The sequence below is a fragment of the Anopheles moucheti genome, chromosome 2 (genome assembly GCF_943734755.1).
Source record: "Anopheles moucheti chromosome 2, idAnoMoucSN_F20_07, whole genome shotgun sequence".
NCBI lineage: Eukaryota > Metazoa > Arthropoda > Insecta > Diptera > Culicidae > Anopheles > Anopheles moucheti.
This window is the reverse complement of record NC_069140.1, coordinates 40,943,023-40,969,807: the sequence shown is the minus strand read 5'-3', so window position 1 is coordinate 40,969,807 and position 26,785 is coordinate 40,943,023. Positions and strand designations below refer to the sequence as shown.

Below are 26,785 nucleotides of genomic sequence, written 5' to 3'. Positions count from 1 at the left end.
GTATATGAACCTTGACAAAAGATGTGAAGTCAACAGAGCAGAATATGTCTGTGCTAAGAATTGTTTCGCTCAAAATATCTACACGCACACATAGGTTCCTTTCAGTTCAGACACTCTTTTCGCATTAGCAAAATCTTTCAACCCTACACAATAAATGCTAGCGCCTTTCTTTGGTCATGTTGACAGTTCTCTGCGGAAGAATACGTGCAAGAAAGGTACAGCAATAGTGGGTGCTGCAACAGCACTGGTAGTGAAACTAGCAAAATAAAAAAGAAAGACTACACACAAGTAGTCATCCGCAGGAAAAGTGCATCAGTATTTTGATACTCATCGTTTTATTCCGAATTCAGATTTTGTTCGACGACCAGACGAGAATTTGTCCTTGGACGGGGCAGTGTGTTCGAACACGCAAAGGTCGATTCCTGTGTAAAATCCACTCCCTACCAGGACCATCGACCCATCGAACCGACACACCAGGTCAACTCCCCTGGTTGGGAAAAGGCCAGGAAGGGCAGACCAAAAAAAAAGCGGAATAGAAAAAAATGATACTGATTACGAAAACCGTATGATTGATCGAGGATCGCAACGCACTGGTGAACAGGTACGCCACGGTGAAGGAATCGATATACCATTTCGGTGACTAATCTGCCCTAGCTGGCCACTAAACTAAATTTGACTGCTAGTCGCCTCAGTGTGAAGAAGTGACTGTTCCCCCTTATTTTCTGTCAAGGAAACAACAGTTCCGATAGCTGCCAGCCTCTTCGATAATCGGGCAGATTTTGGGGTTTGAGGTGCGCAACCACACAGTGCATAAACTCAAGTAGAACCTGTTTTGCATCCGAATGGATGTTATCGAACCGGACGATCGTCCGACAGAAACGGGAACAAGCGCGAAGCTCACCAATGGAAACACAACGTCGGCTGAGGAAAATACTATGGCGGCGGTTGCGAGTGGTGCCGGAAGGCGTAAAAAGGCCAAAAGGAAAAATAAAGCTAAAAATAGTTTGGCCGAGCCGGAGATGACGGGCGAAACGAGTATGACAATCTCCGGTTCCACAGACACGGCGATGACGAAAGCGTTGAAGGCTGTGCTAGCGAAGGAAATGCAACAGAATACAACAGTGAGTGTACATAGTAATTGTAATAGGAATAGCAGTAACCATAGCAGTAGTCATAGTAACGGGCTGCCGGAGGAACCAGTAACGTCCGTCGATGCGATCAGCAAGAAGCTAGAGCAGTGTGTTCAAATCGGTCGTAATGGACTGACGCATAATGGTTTGCCAAAGCGCGGTGCTAGCAGTTTACCGGATGCTGGCAGCGCACCTAGCGAAGAAACAAGTGGCGCAGGAACTTCAATGGATAAGAGTACGGCCGGTAGGAAAAAGCACCGCAGTAGGCAAACGAAAAAAGGACCCACGAACACAACCTGTATAGAGAGTGGAAACGAGGAAAATGAAGAAGGAGTAAAATCTCAGCCAACATCAACTGCGCTTCCGGGCTTGATAGCTAGAGAACAAGGCGAACCGGGCGATGTGACTGTGCTGAGAAGCGCAACGGAACCAACGGGCGATTGTGTCCCATCCACATCGAAAACATCATTGCCAACGGGCGGCGAAAGTAAACCGGCACTCACCCCGATGGAAATCGCATACCAGGTTTACGAATCGGAACGGCAAATGCCCTCCATTATGGCACTGATACAGAAGGATCTGTCGGAACCGTACTCCATCTACACCTATCGCTACTTCATACACAACTGGCCAAAGCTGTGCTTCCTCGCACTGCACCGGGACACATGTGTCGGTGCGATCGTCTGCAAGCTGGACATACACCGGCAAGAAACGCGTCGCGGATACATTGCAATGCTGGCAGTGGACAAGGACTACCGAAAGCTAAAAATCGGTACCACACTCGTGCAGCGAGCAATACAGGTACGGCAACGGTGATGGCCAGGTTGGTATGGATCAACAGCAATGCTAACATTCCCTGTTGTGCCATTTGTTTTGCAGGCCATGCTGGAAGATAACGCCGACGAGGTGGTGCTGGAGACGGAGATCACGAACCAACCGGCATTGCGATTGTACGAAAATTTAGGCTTCGTGCGAGACAAACGGCTCTTTCACTACTATTTAAATGGTGTCGATGCGTTACGGCTCAAGCTGTGGTTCAGATGAATATGTCCTTATCCTTTCTTATCGCAAAAACCATCAAATTGCAAAGTTGCACAATCCAGCAAAACGCATGTTTGAAAATCAGATGTCGATAGATTCCTTGTTGATACAGTGTTGTCTCCGATATGATGGTGCTCGATTGATAATATCGTCTGCGTTCAAGATTTCTCATAGTAAAAACGAAATCCAATGAAACCGGTGTAGAGCGACAAACCCCCTGTGAGCCTGCAAAACTGATACTCACTGTCGGTAAGCTTGCTGGTGAATAAGCGATAAGCATTAATTTCGAAAGTGTTGCGATTCAACCTGCCCGAGCTAATTATACAAATTGATCGTCGTACTAATTTTTTTAGCAACATATTTAATGATACGTTTTTCTCCTTCTACTTTTGTTGTTACACAACCAAATATTGGACCGAACAATCGGAGTCCGCTTTTCTTCGGGATATAGTCACAAGTTGTCTCAATTGGATGAGGGAACTCGCACTACCAAAAGAAAAAAGAGCGTAACTTTATCGAAAATCGTTCCTTGTTTTCTTCCACACTGTATCATCACAGGAGAAATGCGTAGAACTTGATGTGCTGGCCTTCGAAGCGTCACGCGATCAACAGATTGATTAACCCTGGAAAACGAATGAATGACTATCCTTGTGGGTATGAGTACATCAACTCATCGTACTCACCGTGCCACAAGCATGTGTCTTCAGCGAGTAAAATCTATTGCATGATATGCTGTTGCGCCCTTTTAATCACACTGACTGACTGATTCGGTACCACTTTTAGTACATGATGTCTTTTCTTTGTTGTACAATGTAATTTGCTTAGCGAGAAGAACCAAACTAGCACAAATAATTTATTATGAAGGAATGAATGCAGCGTAAGCAAGCGGATAGAGAGCAGCTTTCTACGAAAAGGATAAGCCACTGCAAAAAACGGAAAGCTGTACAACAAACAGCTCCTGTAATCTTTGTTTTGTAATATATAGTATTGCGTATAGTGTGTGCATATGTGTTTAGCGTTTGTTGGATTGTTTTTCTTCTTCTCATGTGCGGAGTATTGTGTGCTTCCAGAATTAGGGAAGGTCGCCGACCAGAACTATTTAGAGGGTAGTACACCACGGCAACCAAATGTGTTAGATTGTTTCGATGTCGGTATTGTGGATTATTATTATCATTTTCCGCAAATGTAAACAGTTAACATGTTACAACCGCATAGCGTAGGAGTAAGGTTCCCTTGCACTCTTACCTTGCCCAAAGTGAGTGAATTTCGATTGATCTCTCTTTATCGGGTCAGTGATTTCAATTCGGTTTCGGTTTGCGTTAGTAAGGAAAGGGATTGGGAAGTAATGGGCAAAATTTAGCCTAGTTACGATGCTTTCAGGTCGTCCACCTACTGTATGTGTCCGTTTTTGTTTGTAGGGTAGGGAAGAAAAGGGTGAAATTATAAGAAATAAAAGGACAAAAATCAAGCGTATGCGAACACTAAATCCGAAACGCGCAGCAAAACATTGTAAATATAGTGAAAGGTAATTAAGTAAGATGGGCACGATGATGAAAGAGCATATTCGAAAGAAGCAAACAAATAAAATCAAACATCAAAATTTGATCGTTTCACGGTTTCATCGAATAGTAAAATGGAAAGCAAAACACACGACACCGTGGCGGATAAAATTATTACATGTTTTTTCCTTCTTTTATTCAACACTTTAAAGATCTTTCTTGTTAATACTTATTCGCTAAATATTCCTTCGATTTTATCTGTTCCATTATCGTGTTTTTTGTGTGGTTGGTTTTATCCTTCGGTTAGCATTTCTTTCGCCCTCTCATCGGGTTTCATACTTCTGTTGTTGGAGAGGATGGTTTTCCTTTAAACTTGTGTATACTGTTCCTTTCTTGCACTGTGGCCGACTGTACAACACACAACTAAATGGTGTTTTCCCAAGAGGGGAAAGAATTCAAGGAGAAAGGCAAAACAAAGGTAGAACATAAAGGTAACAGTCACGCCATTAGAAAGCTAAACGAAATTGTTTAATTTGTTTTCGCTAAATTTAACATTAACGATACAACACACCCCATGGCATTTCATTTGAGCAGAGTTATCGTTTCCCACCCGGAAAAAGTAACACAAAACTTCCTCCTTTTTGTCCGGGTACAGTGTTGTTGCCAGCTTGGTCAACCGGATCGTGATTAATATATATATATATATATAGTATTGCTATCGGTTTTGCATTAACACAATCGTTTTTGTTGTTGATTTTCCATTGCAATTTGTCTAAAAAACAAGGGAGCGCGCGCGCTGCTGATAAGCGGGAAGAGTACGAGCAGAAATAAAACAAATGATACTACTCTTAAGGTAATATGATCGTGAGCACACTACAAAGTCATGTTTCAGCCGTCGGTGAAAGATTTTTTACTTGAAATTAAGCATTGCCCACAACATGTAGGTTCGGTTGTTGTTTTTTTATAATCAATTGTGTTAAATTTTATTTACGCTACGCATACAGAAAAGGGACACACAGATCGTGGCAATGAGCAAAACAGGGAGACAGGTGGTAGCGAAAAATTGATCGAGTCGATCCAGTTTCGCACGCGGGCCGAATTTCCTCCCGGAAGGATTCGTCGTACTTGAGGTAAAATGTTTCCTTGCCCTAACGGTGCAATATGCAGGACAAATGAGGAGTAAACATAAAATTCATCCATCAGCTAGCGACAATGCACCTCCTAATTACATTTTGTGGTACAAGAAAGGAAAAAAAACAATGAAGGCCTTAAACTGACGTGGATCGTACTGTTTTTTCTTCTTGTGATAAATTAGCAGCGTACGGTGAGGAGAACATATGCAGAAACGGAAGTTTTTAACATTTGAAGGAGGATCGTCTGATCATGGTTTGATTTGAAAACGAGAGCAGATGAAATAAACTAAATATACGAAAAATGCAAACGATCCAGATTGAAATAGAACGGAACATAAAACACTACTAAACGAACTAATAGGCAGCTATTACATATCAAACACTCCTGTACACAACAGCACCAACTACGGTTAGACGCCCGCAAACAAAAGAACGCAACAGGATATAAAAGCGGAAAACAACACGTTTGTAATCTCCCCTTTTGTATTCAGAGCTTTTTACGTTTGCTCTGCTCGTTCCATCTCATCTCGCCTTTGTTTTATACTGCATGCTTTTCTTTTTTTGCTTCTTGCATTTACACATTCCTTATCCTATCTTTTCTCTATTCTTCAAATGCTTTTTACTTCATTTTCATTCTTCCTCCCTTTTTTTCTTCAGTGTTCTATTTGTATAGCTTTACTTTTCGTATCTCTTTTTCTTCCGTTTGCAGGTTATCGGTTTTATGCAATTTGTTTACTTTTCCTTTGCTTTGCTCGTATTCATCGGTAGTGATAAGGCAGATTTGTTGCTCATGTATGTATGTGTGGGACTTTGTGTAAGTGTATGGGGTTTTTATGTATACTTGTTCCTTGTATATGTAAACAAAACTAAGGAAAGATGTGTCCCAACCATGGACAAAACGTTATGTTTTTTCAATGACGTTCCATTCCTGGCCATTATCGCATCTTCCTTCCCTAAAGTGTTCCCTCCCTCTCACTCTCGCTCACATCTTTCATTCACGCACGCAAAACTAAAGAAACAATCATTCCGGGTTCTGTTAGGGGGTAGGGGTATGGTTGGGTGGTTGGTTGGGCGGGCTCTACGAACCGGCCATCGATGTCTGTGGGGTGAGTGGTTGCCCGGGTGTTTGTTGTCCGCCTTGGGGGGTTTGCGGTGTCAAGGGCCCCTGTTGACTGCCGGGTCCTTGCTGCTGCTGTTGCTGCTGATTCGAGCCGGGGCCGCCCTGCTGTTGCTGTTCCGGCGAAACGGAAGGCTCTTTCGTTTTACCATTATTGTTGACCGTACCGTTGGCGCCATTGGGATTCAGGCCCGTGTTCATGCCGACCGACATAGGGCCACCGTTGCTACCGACACCACCCGTCGGTGTGCCCGGTTGCTGCGGAAGAGGTGGATTTGCGGGAAGCATCATTTGCTGCTGTTGCATCGAACCCTTGCTGAGGTCGTCGTCCATCAGGGGGGACTGTGGGATCGGACCACCGGGGCCACCGAGCATCGACGGATCCGGTCCCATCTTCGGTCCACCCATCCCCATATGTCCGCCTCCCATCGGGCCACCACCGGGTCCGGGTCCACCAGCACCACCACCCGGTGGCATACCCATTCGCTGCTGCATGCCGGGATTAAACATACCGGGCCCATGGTTATTCATCACACCGCCACCACCTCCGCCTCCACCACCATATCCACCCATCTCCGTCATGGGCGGAAAGATTGGGTCGGGGTCTGCTTTGTACATACGATTCATTGGGCCACCACCGCCAGGACCACCCATTGGGCCACCCATCGGACCACCCATCGGTCCACCGGGTCCTCCCATCGGGCCACCCATCGGACCACCCATCGGTCCTCCCCCTCCTCCATGGCCGCCGCCTCCCATACCGCCACCTCCGTACATACCCGGGTTCATCATGTTCGGTTTGTTGTATTGCATCGGCGGTATCTGCTCGTTGATCATACCAGGACCGGGTCCCGGCCCCGGACCCGGTCCACCATCCACCGGTCCTCCCATACCGCCACTGCCGAGGGGCGTATTCATAAAGGCAGGATTTAGCGGCCGATTCGGAGGTCCCCCGAAGTCCGGTGGCATACCGGTGGCGGGCCCCCGAAACTGGGGCCTCATTCCCATACCGTGTGGATCCATACCCATGGCGCGCTGCTCGGGAAAGAACATCTTCTGCATCTGGCGTAACGTGGCGAGCTGTTGCTCCCGGTGTTGCCGCTGCTGGGGCGTCAAATTTTCGTCCGGCACTTTTACACCCTGCAGCGACGGCTGTGGATGGCCACGCGATTGCGACAGTACATTGCCACCCTTCATTAGTGGTAGTGACGCCACCAGCGAGTTCATCTGGTCGATAATCGTCGAGCTCGAGTGACTGCCACCGGGACCACCGCCTGCTCCTCCTGGACCCATACCTGGTCCACCTCCACCTCCTCCATGACCGCCGCCCGGACCACCGCCAGGCACTCCACCACCACCGCTAGGCGAAATGTGCGACCCAACGGGTGACGGGTTTTCCATCTTTACGCCCGGGTGGCCTCCTACGGTCGGATCACCACCACCGTCGCCCTCCATGCACGAGCTGGGCGTATGGTGAATGGTCGAGGGTTTGGACATTCCGTCCGGGTTCATGCGCATGTGGGGCCCCCCGCCGTGCCCATCCGTCGGGTACATCGGGAGACCGCTTCCGTCCTGATCCATGCAAGCGTTCGGCGTGTGGTGAATGGTGGCCGACTTTTTCCCCATCACCATCGACGGGTCGAGCGGTCCTCCTCCACCTGGCCCCATGCGCATGTGGGGCGGCATGTGCCCATCGGGACCGCCGCCAAACATCGGCAATGAACCGTCATTCTCCAGGCAGGACGCATTGGCCGTATGATGAATGGTGGCTGACTTTTTCATACCATCCGGTGGACCACCCGGTCCACCCATGCCCCGCGGTCCCATCGGATGGTGATCGGGCGAACCGTGCCCGTGACCGTGATCCATCCACGGTGACATCGCGCCCGGTCCCACACTGTTCCCGCTCATCTCGTCCGGTCCGGGGCCACCGAGTCGGTTCTGTTTCTGCATCTGAGCACAATGATATGCAATGATCGAGTTGAACTGTCCGCTCAGTACCGCCTCGGCGCCCTTGTTCGCAAGCGCCGTCGAGAACACAAATATCTGGCTCTGTTGCTGCGTGTACTCCAGCTTGTTTGACGGTTTGTTACCCGCCATCATGCCGGCCAGACCAGGATTCATCTTCCCGTCCATCGGATGACCACCACCGTCTAGAGGGCCACCGACGCCACCACCCATCACCGGACCGCCAGCCTTGCCCAGCGCATCCATCACACCGCTGTTTGGTCCGGGACCACCGCCTGCGTTAATACTGCAAGCGTCCGACGGTTTCATTCCTCCCGGTCCAACGGAACCAGGTCGACCCGTACCAGGGCCACCGCCTTTCATGCCCGTTACATCGTCCTAAAACAAACAATAGGAAGGAACTGTTACTAAACGACTAGCTTAAGGTAGCGAATGCGTTGTTGTACCTGTTGTTGCTGCTGCTGCTGCTGTTGCTGCTGTTGCTGCTGCTGCTGTTCCAGCTTGGCCGCAGCCGCCTGACTCATCTTGTTCTTGCGGCCGCCCTCATCGGATTTGGAATCCTTCTTCGGCATCACGGCAGAGGTTCCTGTACCAAGTCTTGTACCACCCGCTCCTCTTCCTCCTCTTCCTCCGCGTCCTCTTTGCGGCAGGGGCTGCTGCGGCTGATAAGACTGCGGTTGATAATCGTACAGCATTCCACTCCCCCGGCACTCAGGGTATGACCATCTGAGGGCACGGCGAGAAACCTGAATGTGACGGTGGCCAAGCAATAGAATGCCCCAATATACCCTATGTCCGCGTCCGCACGGTCGTGCAAGTCAACTCGATGGTGTCGCGTTGCAAATCAAAGCACCCACCTTCACCGTACCATACTGCAAATGTTCTCGCCAAGGCAACCGCCAGCTGCCTCTCAAAAACTTCCGGATGACAGGTATTTGCAATCACAGCACACTAATTCAAAATAGAGCGAATCGCGGGCCACTTCACTTTTGGCACCTTTCCGTTGGGAGGACACTCTGGATGCGACCGGAACAATAAACACCAAACCCACGCGTTCCACACACACGCACAAAGACTTTTTTCCTTTCCAGAACGGCGCGGACCTGTGCGTTGTGGCGAAGGTAAACAACTGCTTCTACACAACAACCGACACTTAGGCGCTATCGCGTTACCACACTCCACGGTGAATTCTTCCGTAATTCACCTACGATTGGGACAAACAATAAAGGATCACTCTCCGGAATCGCAACGAGCCCACTTGGAAGCTACCCTACGGTGGTCCGGGTACCGCGCGCGCACTTCACTATTTGCCCACTACCCCTCGCACGCCTTCGCGTGCTGCGATCCACTGCGTTGCGTGCTGTACTGTACCGACGTTTGTCGAGCGAATGTTGGCCACGAAGCGGTGGTGTGCCGCTAGGGCACTTTCGTTCGACGACAACGAATTCGGAATACCCCGGGTATTGCGAACCACGGATTTCGGCAGAAGGTAAGTTTCTATTATTGATGCTGCTGCTGCTGCCTTTTTTGTGTTGGCCCTTGGTAATGTTGGTGATTTGCTGATTGACAGCTTCGATTAAGCACCACGGCGTCCACCGCACCACTACGGGCTCGGATTACGGTGGTTTGCAGTGACAACTGATAATGAAAAGTGTTTTCAAAATTGAACAAAACAACACTTAAATTAGCAATTACAATTAAAAATTGATTTGGCAATAAGATATACTGAAAATAACATCAATTTGTATTTTAATTTGTAAACATAGTTCCACCAAATCATCACATTCTTTTTACCTTGTCATTATATTTACATTTGATGATTTGCATATGAATTTGTCTTATTTAAAATGTTTTATGAAAGTGATACATAGATTTTTTAACAAACTTTTTGTAAAATAAGATAAACAGAGCAATGCGCCTTTCACGACCGATTGACCATCTATTGTGCTTGAAGAAAAATTGTACGAGAAAAGAACACACTCCTGTAAACGGGATTTTGCTTTCAATTATCTCACATTGGTTTGCCTCCATCGCCTAGAATGACTTCAAACAAGATATGCAAGTGTGTTGGCACTTTCTATTGTTTCTCTATAAATTTCCATACCTAGCTTAATCAAAAATGTGCATTGCATATTGTTTACAACTCATATTAAATTGCATCACAAAAGTTGCTCACTTTTTCATTTTCACGAAATCTGACTCAAATTCGTACACGCCGACCGAATTGTTATTCGTCTGATCATATTCTACCCAATCGTCCTCAGACAGATCAATATCCTCGAAAGTCGGTCCGTTTTCCGTCGCTTTTGCAATCCATCCAGAGCGAGGGCTGAATTCGATCGGTTCAACACCACGGCAATCAAAGGCGACGATCGTTTTCTTTTTGCCGGAATCTTGTTCGGTGTAGCTTGCTGTAAGAATGAATCGGGCAAATTATTGTGCATTATTGGCCTGTCTTTGCTGCAATTGTCTTACCATTAGACCCTTCGATAACGTCGATACTATTCTCACGAGAACACATACGACACTTCATGTGAAAATTAAATCCTTTCGGATTGCGCGAATCTTCGTTGACATGTTCGCTCTCGGTCAGATCATGCCACTTGTCGGATACTTCGCCACAATTTGTGCATTTGATTTTCAGGAAAAACGCATAGTTGGGATGGCTCGTTTTTAGCTCCTCGATGTTCTCCAGCGTAGCTTTAATCTGTAAACCAATTTTGCCCATGTTGATTGCGCGATGCAGAAGATTAAAGCCTTTCTTTTGGAAGGTATGTTCTGTGCAAAAGCACGGTTTGAAACTCTCTAGTTTTGGTGTTTTTCTACACTAATCAGAAAGCAGAAGAATGAAATATGCAGTGAGAAGGTTTTTCAACTAATCTAGAGCCGGCGTAACTACACACATGCTGATTTTTGGGATAGTTTGTTTGTTTCTTTTTTATCCACGAAGTGTATGTTTTGAAAACGTTCCATTTGACAGCAGCTCCTGCCGTGCGTTCATCAGCCGTAGTTGAGCACTCTTGGCTCTACGTTTGAAATGGCTCTATGCAGTCACGTTTCTGAAGGGAGTTGCAGTACGCATCGACAATTGTTTACAACCAACGCTATTCTGTTGTTGGTTGAATATCTGCCTTGTAATAACTGCAACAACTAATCTAAAACAATGGATTTGCTCTCTCCGTCCTGTTGCAGGTTGTGCCTTAGTGATCCACCCACAGAATCACTTGTTTTTTCTGTCTTCGATACCTTCCAAGGGAAAGTTCTGTCGCAGCTGATCGAGGAGTTGTTTGCCATAAAGGTAAGCATTCCGGTATTCTTTCTGTTCGAATATTCGTGAACATTGATGACCTTTAATGCTCTACACAGGTTTTAGAAGACGATCGGCTCCTATCGCTTTGCCTTGAGTGCGTTAATCGTATAAATACGGTGCACAAGATCAAGCAACTCTTCGTAGAAAATGATCGAAAGCTGCGCGAATTACAGCAAACTAGTCAGCCCTCGGTCGGTGCATTTGTGGAAGAGTTTGTCTATACTGCCTTTTCGTCCGACACTCTGGACAACGCAAACATCGATGTCGAAGGGTCAGCGCTTAGCCATGCAATTGAAACAGTGCCAAATAATCAAGCGACAGGTGCATCGTCCCAAACATGTACCACTGAAGATCGCACTTCCACCGATGAGGAAACAAACGACGCTACAACAGACCTGCACTGTGATACGGATGGTAGGGATGAAAAGGGAAAGTTGGAACCGTTTCACGAAAGTCAACCGACCGTCAGTAAAATCGAACTCCCTGCTTCTCTACCACCGATCCAGTTGCCCCGGAACAAATGTTACTTTTGTGGAGTCACGTTTGAAAGCTCGTTGCAGTTTACCAATCATCTACCGAGCCACTTTAACGATGTGCCTTACACCTGCACGGAATGTGATGGGTTGGTGTTTAAAACGGTACGGGAAGCGAGCAAACACATTTCGTACCACGACGCAAACGAACGTCCGTTCCAGTGCCGCATCTGTACGCTTCGGTTTCCCACGCGCATGAACAGCTTAACCCATGAACGGAAAATGCATCGCTTCAAGCTAAAACGTATGGAAGCAAAACAAGGAAATGGACTCGCGAAACGAAAAGTGCCCGACAAACGCAACAAACCACGCAGCATCAAAGCGGAAGAAAAGCTCGCAGAACATGGGTGTGAAATTTGTGAACGTAAATTTACGGCAAAGAAAAATCTTACCCGTCATCTTATGATACACACCGGTGAAAAACCGTACAAGTGTGATCGTTGCGATCGATCGTACCGACAGGCTGGGGAGCTTAAGAAACATCGAAGCATCGAACACATGTGCAACAAGCAGTCCACCGGCAAAGTGCAGCAAACGAACGGCAAGGCAACAGTGGCCAATTCCCGTTCCGGTTCTGCAGGCAGTATGAATAAAAGAAGCACCGCGAAACGGGTGTTTTCGTGTTAAAATAATGCGCTTGTTACCAATCTAATTATGTTTATTATCACTAAAAAATGCATTTGGCATTTCGTTCTACGCAAACACTGCTGGAGGACTACTGGAGGTCAAAAACGGACAGACACACGTACGCGTAAGTACACAGGTAACAGGTAACGGATAACGTAACTTAAACAGGCTAAACACAAGCAACAATTTAATGGTTTACGCGATTTGGCATTACTATTTGCTGGAAGATAAGATCCCTTGCTTTTCATTTTCCCCGTCCATAACATTCTTCTTATCACTTTAACAAACGATCCCCTCTACATGCATTCTTAGTGCCTACAGCTTTCCCTGTTTGCAATTTTCAACATTCGCTAAAAAAACGCACTCTAACTAACGACGAGTTTCCTTACTACCCATTCAGCACCGTTAACGATAACAATACACATTCAATATCCGGTAAAAGAACAATCCGTGACCGGTCTTATCAAACCCAACGGTACGGTGTCTCTCGTATTTAAATTGACTAGAAAACAGAACATTAAAACAGGCGCTAATACTAGCAATTTAGTTTCAGTATTCTCTGCGAAACGTTCAGCCGCGTGTTACACAAACTCTAGTGACACGCTTTACGTATCATGTTAATTGTCCTCCTCGTCGCTGTGCGTGCTAAGCACCTGTTCCTGCCACCAGTCGTGCACCTCGTAGATCATGTTGGTATGTGCGTGACCAAACTTGCTCATATTGGCCTGCTGTGCCTGCTGTTGCTGCTGCTGCTGATGATGGTGGTGGTGCAGCGGTTGCGAATGGGGCGAATGATCACCCGCACCGTACCCGTGGCTAAAGCTATGGTGATAGTGCAGATGCAAACTGTGCGCACCGATCTCACCCAAATGGGACGCTTTGCCGACGCTGATCGACGGTGGGGCACCGCGCTGTTGCTTTTTCTTGCTCATGTAGCGATCCTTCTCATTTTTGGCCTGCGGATCGGAAAGGGTGGGGGCAAGAAATTTGCGCCCACTGCTCGACCCGGTCGAATCGGACCGGTTCAGTACGGTAGCCGTTTTTTTGCGATTTTTTGCATTGTTTTCAATGTCCTTGGCGGTCTGGTCGGTGGTGGTGATAGTATCGGGCAGTTCCAAAGTACCATCTTTACCGGTGGGTGATTCCTCCGTCTGCTTCGACAGCTGACCGGGGCTGGTAACGGACGATGCAGCCTGGGAGGTGGTGGAGGATTGCAACGGTGAGGTCACCTGGGATTGTGTTTGGGTGGATTGTTGCTGTTGGGCAGGTGGTTGTTGCTGCTGTTGGGAGGATAGAGGCTGTTGTTGGGCTTGCTGGGCACTAACGGTCGGCCCAGTAGGTTGCTGCTGTTGTTGCTGTTGCTGCTGCTGTTGCTGTTGCTGCTGTTGTTGTTGCTGTTGCTGCTGCTGTTTCTGATCATTCGTTGCACGCAGTCCAGCGATGAGAGAGTTTTGTTGCTTCTAAAAAATGGATCATAAATAATATTATATTAAAATATTAATAATATATTAATAGAGAATAATATTAGAAGAGTCATTTAGGAGAATTTTCAATCAGACTTTCAAATCATGAATTGACTTTCAAAAAGATTGATTAATCTTCCATGGTTCCAGCTAAAATTTCAAGACTCCTCAAAGATTAATGATTCAACATAGAATTCTCAACGATTCTTGGATTTTGTGTCCGGAGGATACATGAGTTTTCCATGATTCCTTATTCGGCATAAATTCATGAATCCTGAACGGTCAATGAGTCCTCGGATATTCGTGAAGGATTGATATTTTTTACAGTTTCAAAGATTTATAAATCCACTTAGATTCAACATGAAACAAGTTCGAGTCATCTTTGGGTAATTATTTGCGGATCCACGAGACGCTGTGGAGTTATGATTCTACATTCCGTCAGTATAAATATTCATCCAGTGTCATTAATCGTATTCAGATTCAACCAGCACTAAGGGTCACCCCACTTACCGCCACATTGTTGGCGCGTATCTTTTTCAAACACCCTTCCAGCCAGGTACGAATCGTCTGCTTGGCAACTTCCTCCTCGATGATGTACTCAAACTCCTCCCGTGCCAACAGTTCCTCTAGCTGCAAAGCTTTCCTTATATCGACCGAACGATACGAAAGCATGCTGTGAATAGAATTTGCAAACAGTTTGACAATGAGTTAACTGAGATTCGATCCGTGAAACCGCCCGGCATGATGATCGCGAATGGTGCAAAACCTACTTGATCACGTCGTGGAACGTAACGTCCTCTCCGTTGTGCAGTTTGTCCAGCTCGTAGCACATGTACTTAAACAGCAGCCGATCCTTCTGTGGATCACACTCCAACCGTCCCTTTAGCAGGCGCAGTATGAACTTCACACGCCGCACCGGTATCACACCGCGCTGGTGTATGTCGACGATGTTCCACGTGTTCTGGAAGTTCCGTATGTCGGCGTAGGACAGCAGTGCGTCCTCTTCGTTCGAGTAGAACAGTGAAAAGTTCTCCATGATAATAGCTACCGTACGGCAAAGATGTGGGCCGTTGGCGAGATGCAAGAGCCGAGAAAGTGAACATCGAATGCAAAAACAAGAAGAGTGTGAATATATTACGTTCCTATACGATCGGATCGGATCGGTTCCACAAAATCGGATCACTGGAATACGTTACCGACAAGCAGGTTCAGCACGATATAGGTAATGATGACGTAGAAGGTGCAGAAGTAGATCAGGCTGGCGGTGAAGTTACCGCAATCCGTTTCCCAGTAGTTGGCCGCCAGTGTACAGTACGGTGGCTGTACCATACAGTCATGCATGATCTTGTTCCAATCCTCACCGGTGACGATGCGGAACAGCATTGCGACCCCGGTTACCGGAGACCCGAAATTGGCCCGTCTGGATGATGAGAGGGGAGACATGGGGAATTCGGTGCAGGCAAACGGAGCGTGAACGGGGAACGCAGGGGAAATAGGGCAGTTTTTGCGAGGTAGCCAGGATGTCGATTTTATTGTATCGTAGTTTTTTTTTGCGGAATAAGCGATCGTACGAGCGCGCGCGTTTCAATGTACCAAAGGTATTACCGTATGTGAATGTTATGTAAAATATAAAAACAGAAATGTGAAACAATAGATGAAATGCATAGACACAGAGAAACACACAGCCACAGACGAGACACAGACGAGCGCAAACACATCATAAAGATTTGGACGCGATTTAATGCGAATGATTTGGGAACAGGGTAGCGTTACGTTTTGTAGCATACATGAACGGGAAGAGAAGAAAAGGTAAACAAATTAGTAGACGGTAGTAAACGTAGGGATAAACTACGTTAGGAAGGAAACAGTAAAGCAAACGGCAGCAAGAAGAAGGAGGTTAAACTTTAATTAAAACACACACACACACATATATATATACTTTAGTTTTTAAAGGGTTTTTCTTTAACTAATACGCACGAAGACGTGTATAGTGCAACACAGTGAGCAAACCTCAGCGATAGGGTATTATACTAAGTTGCTACAGCGATGAATGAATGCTACAGCGATTTCAAATGGCCAGAAGGGTACTGCCAAAAATGAGGAAAAAATCTACTGCAAAAGAAGAAGAAGGAAAAGACGAAGAAGAAGAACAGGAGGAGGAAACGAAAACGTAATATTGAATGATCATAACTACAGCATGGGGTAGAGTTCGATATGCCATAATCGATGGAACAGGTGCCAGATGAAACAATGAGCTGTGTGTATGTGTGTCCAAATTGTAGGCAAATGAAAGCACAGTTGAAGTTGAAAACGTCAATAATGTATCGTAATAACGTGTGTGTTTAAAGAATTGGTCGGATTTTATCGATTCACTACTCCATGTACTAAGCGAGAGTAACCCTGTTGTGAACCTATAACAACGGAATGAAAGCGTTATGAGATAATTTGTAAAAGGCTTTTGCAGTGCTGGAGCAATGAAGTTGGATGTCACGAAACTCTTCTTGTCCACTGGATAGAACCAATCTGGGATTTGAGACCTTTGAGACATGAATCTTTAATGATGAGGATCATGCCCCATAAGGAACCTGAGGCCGAGAGGAAGTTGACCACATTTTTGGCAATTGATGACCGGGAGAGGAATCCTTTAGATTCAGTGAAATAGTGAAATTGTGGCCGAACCTACTGTTTCGTGTTGAAACTTGAGTGTCATCTTATCACTAAACTTATTGTAGAAGTAAAGATCCTACATGATCGTTTCATGCAGATCCACGCAGGAATGATGAACTCTTGAAAGTGTCGAACTCCAGACGCATTCTTGCTGCAGAAGTACAAGGAGTGTATCGTTATTTGTTTAAATAAGGTTCATGAATAGTGATACGAAGAGTTAATACAATTTCGATGTCAATTGTGTCTTATATATATACTCTTGTTTTTGTCTCTTTGGGGCGATTCGGTGACATGATGGTAGCGGCAGAGTTATCGCTCTGAGTAGAACCTTTAACCATTCTAACCATAGTAGCCACATTGCGTTTAAACTTCCAGCAAACAAAAACACACAGAAGAAACAATGGCATGGCGTTAATAGGAAAATAAAATGCAACTACTGCTTCGTATATCACGACAAGTAAGGACAATGAAAAGAGAGAGAAAGAGAGTAATTGTTGGCATATAAACAGTAACGGACGGAACAGAATGGAGTTTACACGACGGACGCGGAAGAATGAAGAAAAAAAAACAGGAAGGTACAACATTGTGCTTGGACAGAAGAAGAGAGCACGAGATGTAACGGGCGAGATGGTAGAAAAGAAATAGGTAATCATAGACAGATAGATAGAGAGCATTCCAAGATGGGAGTATGTTAGTATATATTAGTTAGGAAACGTAACAAAAAGGGTAGCACTGAAGCACTTACACAGAGCAGTTAGAATTTACCTTTGACATGGCACCGTTACACCGTACAACGGTCCGCACGATGTTTTTTTTTTGCACTATTAGTAGCACTGGGATTATAGTAGGGGGTTGGGGAGAGAGAGGTGTGTATACGCTATCTAAAATAAGCGGAAGCTCTAAACATTTGTTTTGCTTTGGTTGACAAACTGCTAGTAGAAATGTTCAAGCCGATAAGTAACAAACTATATCTCGTATATAACGACTGCTTGCTCAGTCTTTTGGACCCGTAGTATACTGTCACCTTATGATCTGCGACTATGTTCTCCGAGCGAGATGGAAGAACTGGTAATTGGTTCTTCTCCCTTTTTTAATGATATATCCCTTACGGTAAAGCCATCGTGTGGTACACAAAGGGCGCAAAACAAAACCAACCGTAAAAGAAAAATAAAAACGGTGTGGATGGAACAAAAACCACACGTTTGATGGATGATGGTTTGAACACGTACAACAGCGATGGACAGAAGGCAACGGTGAGATCGCTAAGTGAGCTGGCCGCAACTAGGGGCAAACGCCATCGCCACCCGGGACGGCAAATGCTGAACGACGATCGCACATGTTTGCTCCGGTGGTGGTTCGTGTGGTTTGCATTTGTTTCGGGTTTCAATGTTCCCTATCACTTTAGCACACATTGCCGTGCTAAAGAGCCGCCTAAAGTACAGCGAATCGTTCAACGAATTGGGTGATGCGCCAAACAATTTTTGCCGGAAGCAAACTACCACTACCGGGGGAATAAAGCGGGAAATGTTCTGCAGCGCACGGCCGGACGGGTAGGGTAAGGTACACGAACAAACAAATCAAACTCGACTTCGTAGGTCGTCCCCGCTGGGTAGACGGGTTGGACGATATCGTGGGACGTGTGTATGTGTGTGTAGCTTACTCGTCCCTGTCCGGAAAAAAGTGCGTAGATCAGTTCCCTTTTTAAAGCCCATCGTTCAGCATTGGTCGTGCAGCAACTGGGGGAGATGTTCTTTTTTTTTTTGGCGGGTAAAAGTACGTCCTGCAATGGTTCCGGTTCGGCGCTACCCGGAACCATGCGTTGCCCGTTGCGGCAAGCTCACGACGCTGGCGGCAGGAATTTTCGTGGGGAACGGAACGGAACATCGTGTTGATGACGAGTGACAATGGCGATGAATGGTGGATGTGGTGGATGATGCACTAGACGACACACGGAATTTAGTACCGGCGTGACCCATCACGGGTAGGCCGGGCTTTAGTCGGTTTTCGCTTCTAATTTAGTAAAGGACAGGGTTACCGAATTTGTTAAGGACGTTCAACTTAAGTGAAAAAAAACAGGTTTAACAAAGCAGCCCCTAGTATAATGGGCCGGAAAATGGGACGGAGGGGAGGTTGGGGTGGGAGGAAAGTGGACTAATCGGCACACAAAACCAAAGGCTCACCACCACTATCCGTTCCTTCCACCAAGGGAAGGGGTTGTTTTCTGTTTTGGTGGTAGGGGGGAGAGAATTTGGGACACGCTTGTGGCGCCATCTGGCGCATACTTACCGACCGATACCTTCACCGTACTTGACCGTGCCGAACAGTATCGTACCGGCGAGGGCGTAGAAGAACACCAGCAAAAACATGCCGAAGATGATGAAGAACGATTTGCACACCGACACACCGACGGTAAGCATTAACATTTTCAAGGTCGTATGCTTGCCAGTTATTGTGAAAAATCGCAATATGACAACCATAAAACCAATGAAATATGATAAATCGCTCTACAGAACGCGTCGTCCGGAGATGATGATTGGTGGCAGAAGGTAGAAAGTCGTACATACATTAATAACACACCGTTTTGTGTGTGCATGCTCGCGCGCCATACTTACTCTCAGTGTGGTTTGAAGGAATATCCAGACGACACCGGCTACGGTCACCAGCAAATCGTACCGATTTCGTCTCGACTGCCAATAGCCACGGGGCGTGAAGGCGATATTCTTCATGACGACCTCGATGACGAACACGAACGTGAGGATGGTACTGACGATCACCAGTCGCTCGGTGTGCACCTCATCCTTGGTCCACTGGAAGCGTCCGAGCGAAAATGAGTGAGGAGTTGTTAGAATTGCAACCTAATCTTGAGCTTTCCCCGTGCGTTACCAACTTACCGTGATCGACAGCAGCATACTGTTCACCAGCACCACCACGGCAATGCAACGCTTGAACGCAATGTGCTGGGTAATGTCATAGACGAATGCGCGAAACTTCCGACCGTCGGGGCGCGGCGGCAGATGGAGCGGTTGGGCGATCTTTAGCCGCTTCTTCAAATCACACCAACGGCGCTGATCTACGGTCAGCAGTGCGGTACCCTTGTTCTCCGAGTAGTTCGCAATCACCACACCGACAAACAGCGTCAGCCCTATCATGCAACCCAAGAAGATGTACACATGGATGTAGATCGCGTGCACCGGCCCGAGCGCTTTGATCAACACATCGCGCACATCGATCCACCCTTTGTACGAAAGCACCTCGAACAGTGCCAGCATGGCGTCACCGATGTTGTCAAAGTTGAAGCGTCGCGGGTTGGCCCAAACGCGCGGTACCAGCATCGACGGGTACGACTCATTAACGCCCGGCGTCAGCTTCATCTTCGTCACGAACACGCGCCTCATGAACACTCCCACACAGTCTTCGCGCTTCTGTATCGTGGGATCGTTGCACCGGGCCAACCGACCACCGTACAGCTGCACGCCGTAGCTGGCGAAGATGAACATCAGCAGGATGAGCAGCGTCGATACGAGCAGTATCTCCTTAAAGCCACGGCACAGCTCGTACACCACCTTGCGCATGTGCGGCACCAGCGTAAAAATTCGCAACGGACGCAAACAGCGCAGTATCATCAGCAGCTGGGCGGAGGAGTTACTTGGCACCTGGCGCGGCATCCAGATCAGGAAGGTGGTGGACACGACGTAGATAAACACGTCCAGCACCGACGCGACGTCCTTGATGTACGCTTTCGGCGTGAAGAACAGCCCGTCGGCCAGTATTTTCAGTGCCAGCTCGAGGCTCATGAAGATGACGAACGTGTACTCGGCGACCTGCAGTGCGACGTGCTCCATCACACGGTACTGGGGCGTTTCGAACATCATCGAGATGCAGGACAGTGTCGTTACGAAGATCATCACCCAATCGAGGTACGTCACGAGCCCGAGAAAGTTGCTGCAAAGATAAACGGGATAAGCATTTGTTCTCGCCTTGTTCTACGCCTTGATCTCTACTTACTGCAGACTTTTGTACTGCACCTTCCGCTCCTTGCCGGTGAGCGGATCCTTCAGCCGCGCATCGTACCGCCCGTGCACTATACGCTGGCAAATCTTTCGGAAGCGGCTTTCGCGCGGCACCGCAAACAGTGGCGTATCGAAGAATGGGTGATTTTCGCGCAGATCTTCCTCGCGCTGGTTGCGGCGCATCTCCGCCTGCTGCCGTTTCGCCTGCAGTATCTTAATGTCCAGATCGTGCGGTCGTGCACGGGACGAAGTGACCCGGCTGGCCGCCCCAATGTCACCATTCTCCATCAGATGTTCGTACGTTTGCTTCAGCTTGATCGATCCGCTGCGTACCGAGCGCCGGATCGAACGGGAACCAAACTTCTTCTGATCGACACGCCACGGTTTCGTCTGCGTGATCGTACCCTGCGGTTTCAATCCGGCCTTCGTACCGGCAACAGGCAGCATCGACGAATCGCCCAGCATTAGCCGCTGATTGTTGGAATCGTTGATGATGTGGGTGATGGCGAGCTTGCGCAGATCGCTACCGACCATGCAAACTTTGGCCGTTTTGTTCATCACGTTGATCGGGCGGTGCTTTTTGTAGGCGATGCGCGAATCCCAACACTCCGGCATCGGGCGCTGATAGCCCTCCAGGTCCTCCGGTTCCATCTCCAGCACGAACTGCTTCATGAACGATTCGCGCACCTTCGGCAGGGTGAAATCGTTCGGGATCTTGTGCAGTATCGCCATCTGCGGTGAGTCGGGAAACTTTTCAAAGATCCGCAACCGGAACGGTAGCGTTTCCTTGATTTCGGCACTCTGCTCGCGGAACTTGAGCTGCTTGAGCTTCTTGATGTCCTCGTCCAGCTCGAGATTGTCCAGAATGACAGCGACGAACAAGCTGAGCACAATCTGCGGGTGAGAGAAAGGTGTGGGTAAAACGGCCACGGGAAAGTACCACGCCCGAATATGCTTACCAGCGTCACGAACAGGTGATAAAGGATGAAGTACACTGCGACGAGCGGGGTGAGCGTTTTGCTCGTCCGTATCATCGTTTCGTCCATCACCTCGACCCACGCCTCCTGGGTGAGAATCTGAAACATGGACATGAACGCGTCCGGGAAGCTCTCGAACTTGGTGTAATCGCACAGAAAGCAAAACAGCTGCATCGAGATGCTGGAGCTAATGATCAGCAAGCACATGGTGAAGATGATCAGCGAGCCCAGCTTCTTGCCCGGGCCAAAGATTTTGTACACGAAACCCTCCAGCATGGGCGATGCCTTGATTAGCCGTACGACGCGCAGCACCTGGAAGTAGGTGAATCCGCTCAGGTACAGCGCGGGAATGATGTGGAGCGTCGTGCCGATAGCGAGCAGCAGCTCGAACTTGTGTATCGAATGCTTGAAGTAGCTGCGCCACCCGAGACAGTAGATCTTGAACAGCGTTTCGAGATCGAGAAAGAACGTGAACGTAATCTCGATGTAGTAGTACTTCTCGTAAAACACGTGCCGCTGGCGGCCGTCGTGTTTGAAGTGCATCGTCGCCGTTACGATGCCATTCGCCAGCACCACCGTCATAACCAGCATGCGAAAGTACGGTGAGCGCAGGATCGTGTGGCACGTTTCCGGCGCAATACCGCCATGTTTGTTATCGTCGATCGTTACCAACTTCCAGCCGCTGTCGTCGCCGGTAATTATCTGCGACGCGGTACTGTTCTGTATATGGCCCCGTACGCCCCACATCTGCTGAAACTGCACGCGTATCTCGTTGAACGTTTCCGTAATGACGGCGATGAAAACGTTCTTCACCAGCCACGCCAGAAAGAAGATCATCGTGCTGAAGTAGAACGCGGCACGCCACGCTGGCAGTGAGTCGATCGCACGGTACATAATAAACACCCAGCCCTCCTGCGAGGCCGCCTGGTAGACGGTAAAGATGCTGGTCGCAATGTCCTCAAAGCCGGTGAAGCCCATCGCATAGTTCGTGAGAAAGTCCATCTTCATGCACTTCATCCCGGTCGGACACTGGTAGCCGGAGTTCGGATCGAGCGAGCAGAACGTGTCCGGTATGGCGAGCGAGTTGATCGTTAAGCTTTCCGGTTCGGTCGTATTCAGCACGCAGTGGTTTTTTAGCTCGCCGAAAAACTGCACCCCAAGCAACCCGTACAGGGACATGAAGAACAGAAAGAACAGCGTCACGTTGTAGATCTGCTGGCTGGAGCGTTTGAATATTTGGTTGATGCGGCTCTTGGGCATGGAGAACTTCAGGAAGACGCGCAGGAAGCGTATCATAATGAGGGGCCGCGGTGCCCGTACGGTGCTGAGGTAGGAAAACTTCGGCACGATCCCAAGCATCTCGAACACCTGCAGACTGACGGAAAGCCACAGAAACACCACCATCGATGCATCGAACTGGCACCAATGGTCCTTAAAGTATGGTGCTTCACCCTGTCAAAAAAAAATAATTTGATTAGAGAACGTCCAAAGTCCATCCCGTGCCGACTGACTGACTTACCCGCAGTGCTCCACGGATGTGTATCTTCGCTATCATTTCGGACGTGAACAGCAGCGTGGCGACCGTATCACAGCAGAAGGTACAGTACTGCAGGAAGGGATGACGCTCGAAGGTTTTCGGCGTATTGAGCGACACAGACGTCAGCGATATCAAGGCACACAGTCGCATCAACCGGCGGACCCATAGCTGTTTTGCGAACAAACCATGCGGCCGTACGGAACAATACACCCCCATTCACCGGGTGGAAGACGAATTGTGGAGTAAAACAAATGGCGGATTAGTTCCGGCTAGAGGTTTTGGGAGGGGAGGGTAAACATTTCGTAGCGGTGGTATTGATTTGGCAAGGATTTATGGTGACTTCATGCCATGCATCATGCGTTTAATGGTACCGACAAACATGCTTTCGATTGAGTGACCATTACCTTTGCATTTAGATATGTTTTTTTAGGGCTTTAGGGGGTTCTATATTTAGCACGATATGTTTTACCATCCGCATGCGAAACGATGGTTGAATTGCAAAGCGAGTACATTGTGTAGAGTTTTTTTGTGTGATGTATGCGAAGGCAACATGCGTTGAAGTTAACACTCTCAATATTCTGAATTGAAAAAACGCAATACAATTATTTGATCTCATTATGGAAAGAGGGTAAAATGGTACACAAAGTGTGTATAATGTATAAATTATTATTAGTAAAAAGGGTGAATTGTGAATAGGTACAGTATTAAAATTTTGTTATGTTAGAAAGTTGCTAGTGAGCTAATGTTGCAAATACTTTTTTAGCCAATCTAATTATTTTTTTTTATTTTTAACGTATTCTTTTCATTATAATGTTTAAAAAACGCTTCTTACGAAGCTAAAAAATGTGTCCAATCGGTCACGCAATTCATAAGCAATCAAAATTCATTTTCAATGGAGGCGCACGGTACTTTGTACGAAAAACACCAGGCGCCTCCACCACACTACACCGTAAATGAATGGGTACCGAATTCGGACCGCTATTCGCCTTATTATGCTACAGACACACTTGAAAAGTTCAACGCCACGGTCATTTCACCCGTTTATCAACACGGCGGAACGCCCAACGGAACGTCGCAGGTTCCATTCGGAACCCTAATGGTTTATAAATACCACCACGAGGGTAAGGGTTGGTCCAGTTTTCTCCCTTTGAAGAATTCTACTTCCATTTCGGAAATTCCGGGCGACAACTACAGCTGAGCACAGTAATGGGTAGCAATGGGCACGGCATTGGTGATTCGTTCGACGATATGATGGTGACCATTATTTCACAGGGTGCGCCCGGATCGAACTGATTAATCGATTCCGCCCGTTCGCTGGGAATGCGAATCGGAAGCAAGTGTTTATGGCCAAGCGAATGGCGTCATATGGAGAGACGGACGCGTAAACAAATGCAAACATGCCATTCGTGAGTCGTCAAGCAAGCGACAAAGCCCAAGAGTTTATGAAGAGCTTTATAAAACGAAGCAAAAAGAGATGAAAATGAATAGAAAAAAGAAACAACGGGACAATAGAATGTGAAGGAAAAAAAACTAAAATAAAAACATTCCCAATAGCTGAGAATTCCATCAAAGAAATACCTTCGCTACTACGCATGGTCAGCATTACGCATTATGGGTTTAGCGGTTAGGTTAGTTACAGTTTTTTTTAAGTTCTATTGCTTTAATTGGGTTCATGATGAGATCGGATGATGATGAGGATGTTGATGGGATGTTCAGTCTCTACCGGTAGTTAAGGCAGCAGATGACTAGTACGCGGATATATATTTCAATTCGATGGAAGGTGGCCCACAACAACGTAACAACAATGAGTACAAACTAAAAAACGAAATGGATAATACCATAAACTGTTAAACAACAACAATAACAACAACACACAAACACGTAATACAAATTACAACTACACACATTTAGTTATGTCAACTGGTCGGAAAAGGGTCACCAAAAGGAAAATGGAATTTTGTACGTTTTTTTTTCTTCTTTTAATTCCATCATTGCGCCATACAGCCTAACCCCATTTGCCATGTGACAATGGGACGGGCATATGGTAAGAGGATTACGCGTGAGTTCACACCACACGTGTTGCTATGATTACAAATTATTTAAACACACAGAGCGAGAATGGGAAATCATTTGGTTGCTTGATACCTTATTGACCCATTCGATGTCGGCACTTTCGTTGAGCGACTCTTCCGGCCCGTAGTCCGCTAGGACCGGTTCGCCTTTGATGCTCTGCTTCCGGCCCAACATGTTGCTGGTTTTCTTTTTCTTCTTCGACGCGGACGCGCTAAGGCCCGTTACCGCCGTCGCCGCGGCCGCCGACGTCGTCGCCGTCGTCGTTGTCGTCGTCGTGGTTGCTACGATTAGCGTACCCCGTTAACCTCGATCACTCGCTTTCCTGCTCTTTCGCATCCACTTTTACCTCCCTCCCTCTATCTCTCTCTCTCTCTCCCTCTCACTGGCTCTCCTTCACTCGCGCTCTTTTTTATCTTTAGCTAGGGGTGAATTTTTCCAAATTGTATCACCAATTCAAGATGGCGTCCACAGTGTGATGTGGTACAGCTTCCACAGCTGGCCAGCAACACACACACACACACGCACGCCCGCAACCACACCTTCACAAGCCATTCATCATTAAAACGCTGGAAAACATTACTTTCTTACGATATTTTCCAACAACTCGTACGAGTTATCACTCCCGACACGGTTTTCATCTTGTTATCTCGCACCGTTTCATGGTCGCTGGACCATTATCGATCGGTCACGGATTATGATTTTTGCAACTGACTTGTCGCAAACGGCTGCCATCTTGAATCCGGAATCATCTCTGCTCATCGCAAAGCTTTTCGCCAGAACGGTTCGTTTCCATCTGTTTTAACTACATTTTGGAAGGACGCATTCGATAAAGGTACACGGTGACGGCGTTGTGGTTTAACTTGTTCACGGAATTGGAAGTAAAACTCGGTACAGTAAGATGCTAACACTGAGAAAATAATAATAACAACAAGAACAACATAACGAAGTGAAGAACAAGCGCGCAGTCCTCGGAAAAACGCACGCACCCGCGACGAAGCGAGATTCTGCACTGACACGGTGTGCACTCTGCTGCACACGATGGGGATCTGCCACCGTTCCGATACGCTCTCCCACATCCAGGGAGAGATTATGATAGGCGCAAATGCGTGCGAAAATGATGTACCAGATCCAACGAAACGGGACAGAAGCATCATGTGGTGTCGGGAATCCGACGGGTTTCCCGCGCGGTATCCAGTGCGCTTGTGCAGCATTTATTATTTACAAAGCGTGCGAACTGAGTGCGGAAAGTAAGCCATGCTTACGCTTTGTTTTGTTTGTTTGCGCTTGAAGCCAAAAGTGTAGGTTCTGTGGACACAAAATGGAGTTGAAATATTATTTTATTCTTTCTTTTATGCGATGGAACTTTTGGTTTTATTTGTTTGTTTAAGAACAAAACTGATATAACCTGTTGAATGTGGAAAACATGTACTGGCAGGGTCAATGCGCAGCTCTCATCTCGAGTAAAGAGAAAAGAAATGAGAGAGAAAGAGAGATAAATGAGGTCGTTCCTTACCTTACGCAACAGGTTTGTTTACATCGGAGGTCCTCTGGAGTAGACGGCCGCTATTACTCACAAAGATGCGTTATCCTTGCTAGGGGAGGAACGATCAGCTGTTTTGTTGATGAAAAAGAAGCTGTTTACTAACAGCACAGCTTGTGGTACATTAAAGAGGGTCCGTAAGGGGGAGACCGAATGCGAT

At 47.2% G+C, this 26,785-nt stretch overlaps 5 protein-coding genes across 6 annotated transcripts; 2 read left to right on the top strand and 3 right to left on the bottom strand.

The window, feature by feature from the left end:
- The first annotated feature begins 228 nt into the window (after positions 1–228).
- Positions 229–3,254, top strand: LOC128309455 (N-alpha-acetyltransferase 30A-like). Of its 2 annotated transcripts, XM_053045852.1 has the most exons (3): positions 229–601; positions 731–1,931; positions 2,010–3,254. In XM_053045852.1, exons 2-3 carry the CDS (start codon positions 843–845, stop codon positions 2,172–2,174), a joined length of 1,254 nt encoding a protein of 417 aa, XP_052901812.1. In that variant the 5' UTR covers positions 229–601; positions 731–842; the 3' UTR covers positions 2,175–3,254. The 2 variants fall into 2 exon arrangements, with proteins under 2 accessions (XP_052901812.1, XP_052901811.1); XM_053045851.1 differs by having other exon boundaries at positions 229–1,931.
- Positions 3,255–4,626: 1,372 nt separating this feature from the next.
- Positions 4,627–9,412, bottom strand: LOC128297488 (collagen alpha-1(III) chain-like). The gene is made up of 2 exons (XM_053033137.1): positions 8,335–9,412; positions 4,627–8,266 (listed from the first exon to the last, which is right to left on the bottom strand). The coding sequence occupies exons 1-2, from the start codon at positions 8,581–8,583 to the stop codon at positions 5,882–5,884; spliced, it is 2,634 nt and encodes an 877-aa protein (XP_052889097.1). The 5' UTR covers positions 8,584–9,412; the 3' UTR covers positions 4,627–5,881.
- Positions 9,413–10,019: 607 nt separating this feature from the next.
- On the bottom strand, positions 10,020–10,820 carry LOC128298014 (UPF0587 protein CG4646). Its single transcript, XM_053033742.1, has 2 exons — positions 10,364–10,820; positions 10,020–10,299 (listed from the first exon to the last, which is right to left on the bottom strand). The coding sequence occupies exons 1-2, from the start codon at positions 10,614–10,616 to the stop codon at positions 10,061–10,063; spliced, it is 492 nt and encodes a 163-aa protein (XP_052889702.1). The 5' UTR covers positions 10,617–10,820; the 3' UTR covers positions 10,020–10,060.
- Positions 10,821–10,976: 156 nt separating this feature from the next.
- On the top strand, positions 10,977–12,358 carry LOC128303024 (transcription factor Ouib-like). Its single transcript, XM_053039880.1, has 2 exons — positions 10,977–11,186; positions 11,255–12,358. The coding sequence occupies exons 1-2, from the start codon at positions 11,052–11,054 to the stop codon at positions 12,356–12,358; spliced, it is 1,239 nt and encodes a 412-aa protein (XP_052895840.1). The 5' UTR covers positions 10,977–11,051.
- Positions 12,354–25,655, bottom strand: LOC128303013 (sodium leak channel NALCN). Its single transcript, XM_053039869.1, has 11 exons — positions 25,158–25,655; positions 22,995–23,180; positions 21,458–22,927; positions 20,494–21,392; positions 19,380–20,430; positions 19,101–19,295; positions 18,775–18,992; positions 15,018–15,241; positions 14,592–14,865; positions 14,332–14,494; positions 12,354–13,818 (listed from the first exon to the last, which is right to left on the bottom strand). The coding sequence occupies exons 1-11, from the start codon at positions 25,257–25,259 to the stop codon at positions 12,976–12,978; spliced, it is 5,625 nt and encodes a 1,874-aa protein (XP_052895829.1). The 5' UTR covers positions 25,260–25,655; the 3' UTR covers positions 12,354–12,975.
- Positions 25,656–26,785: the final 1,130 nt, after the last annotated feature.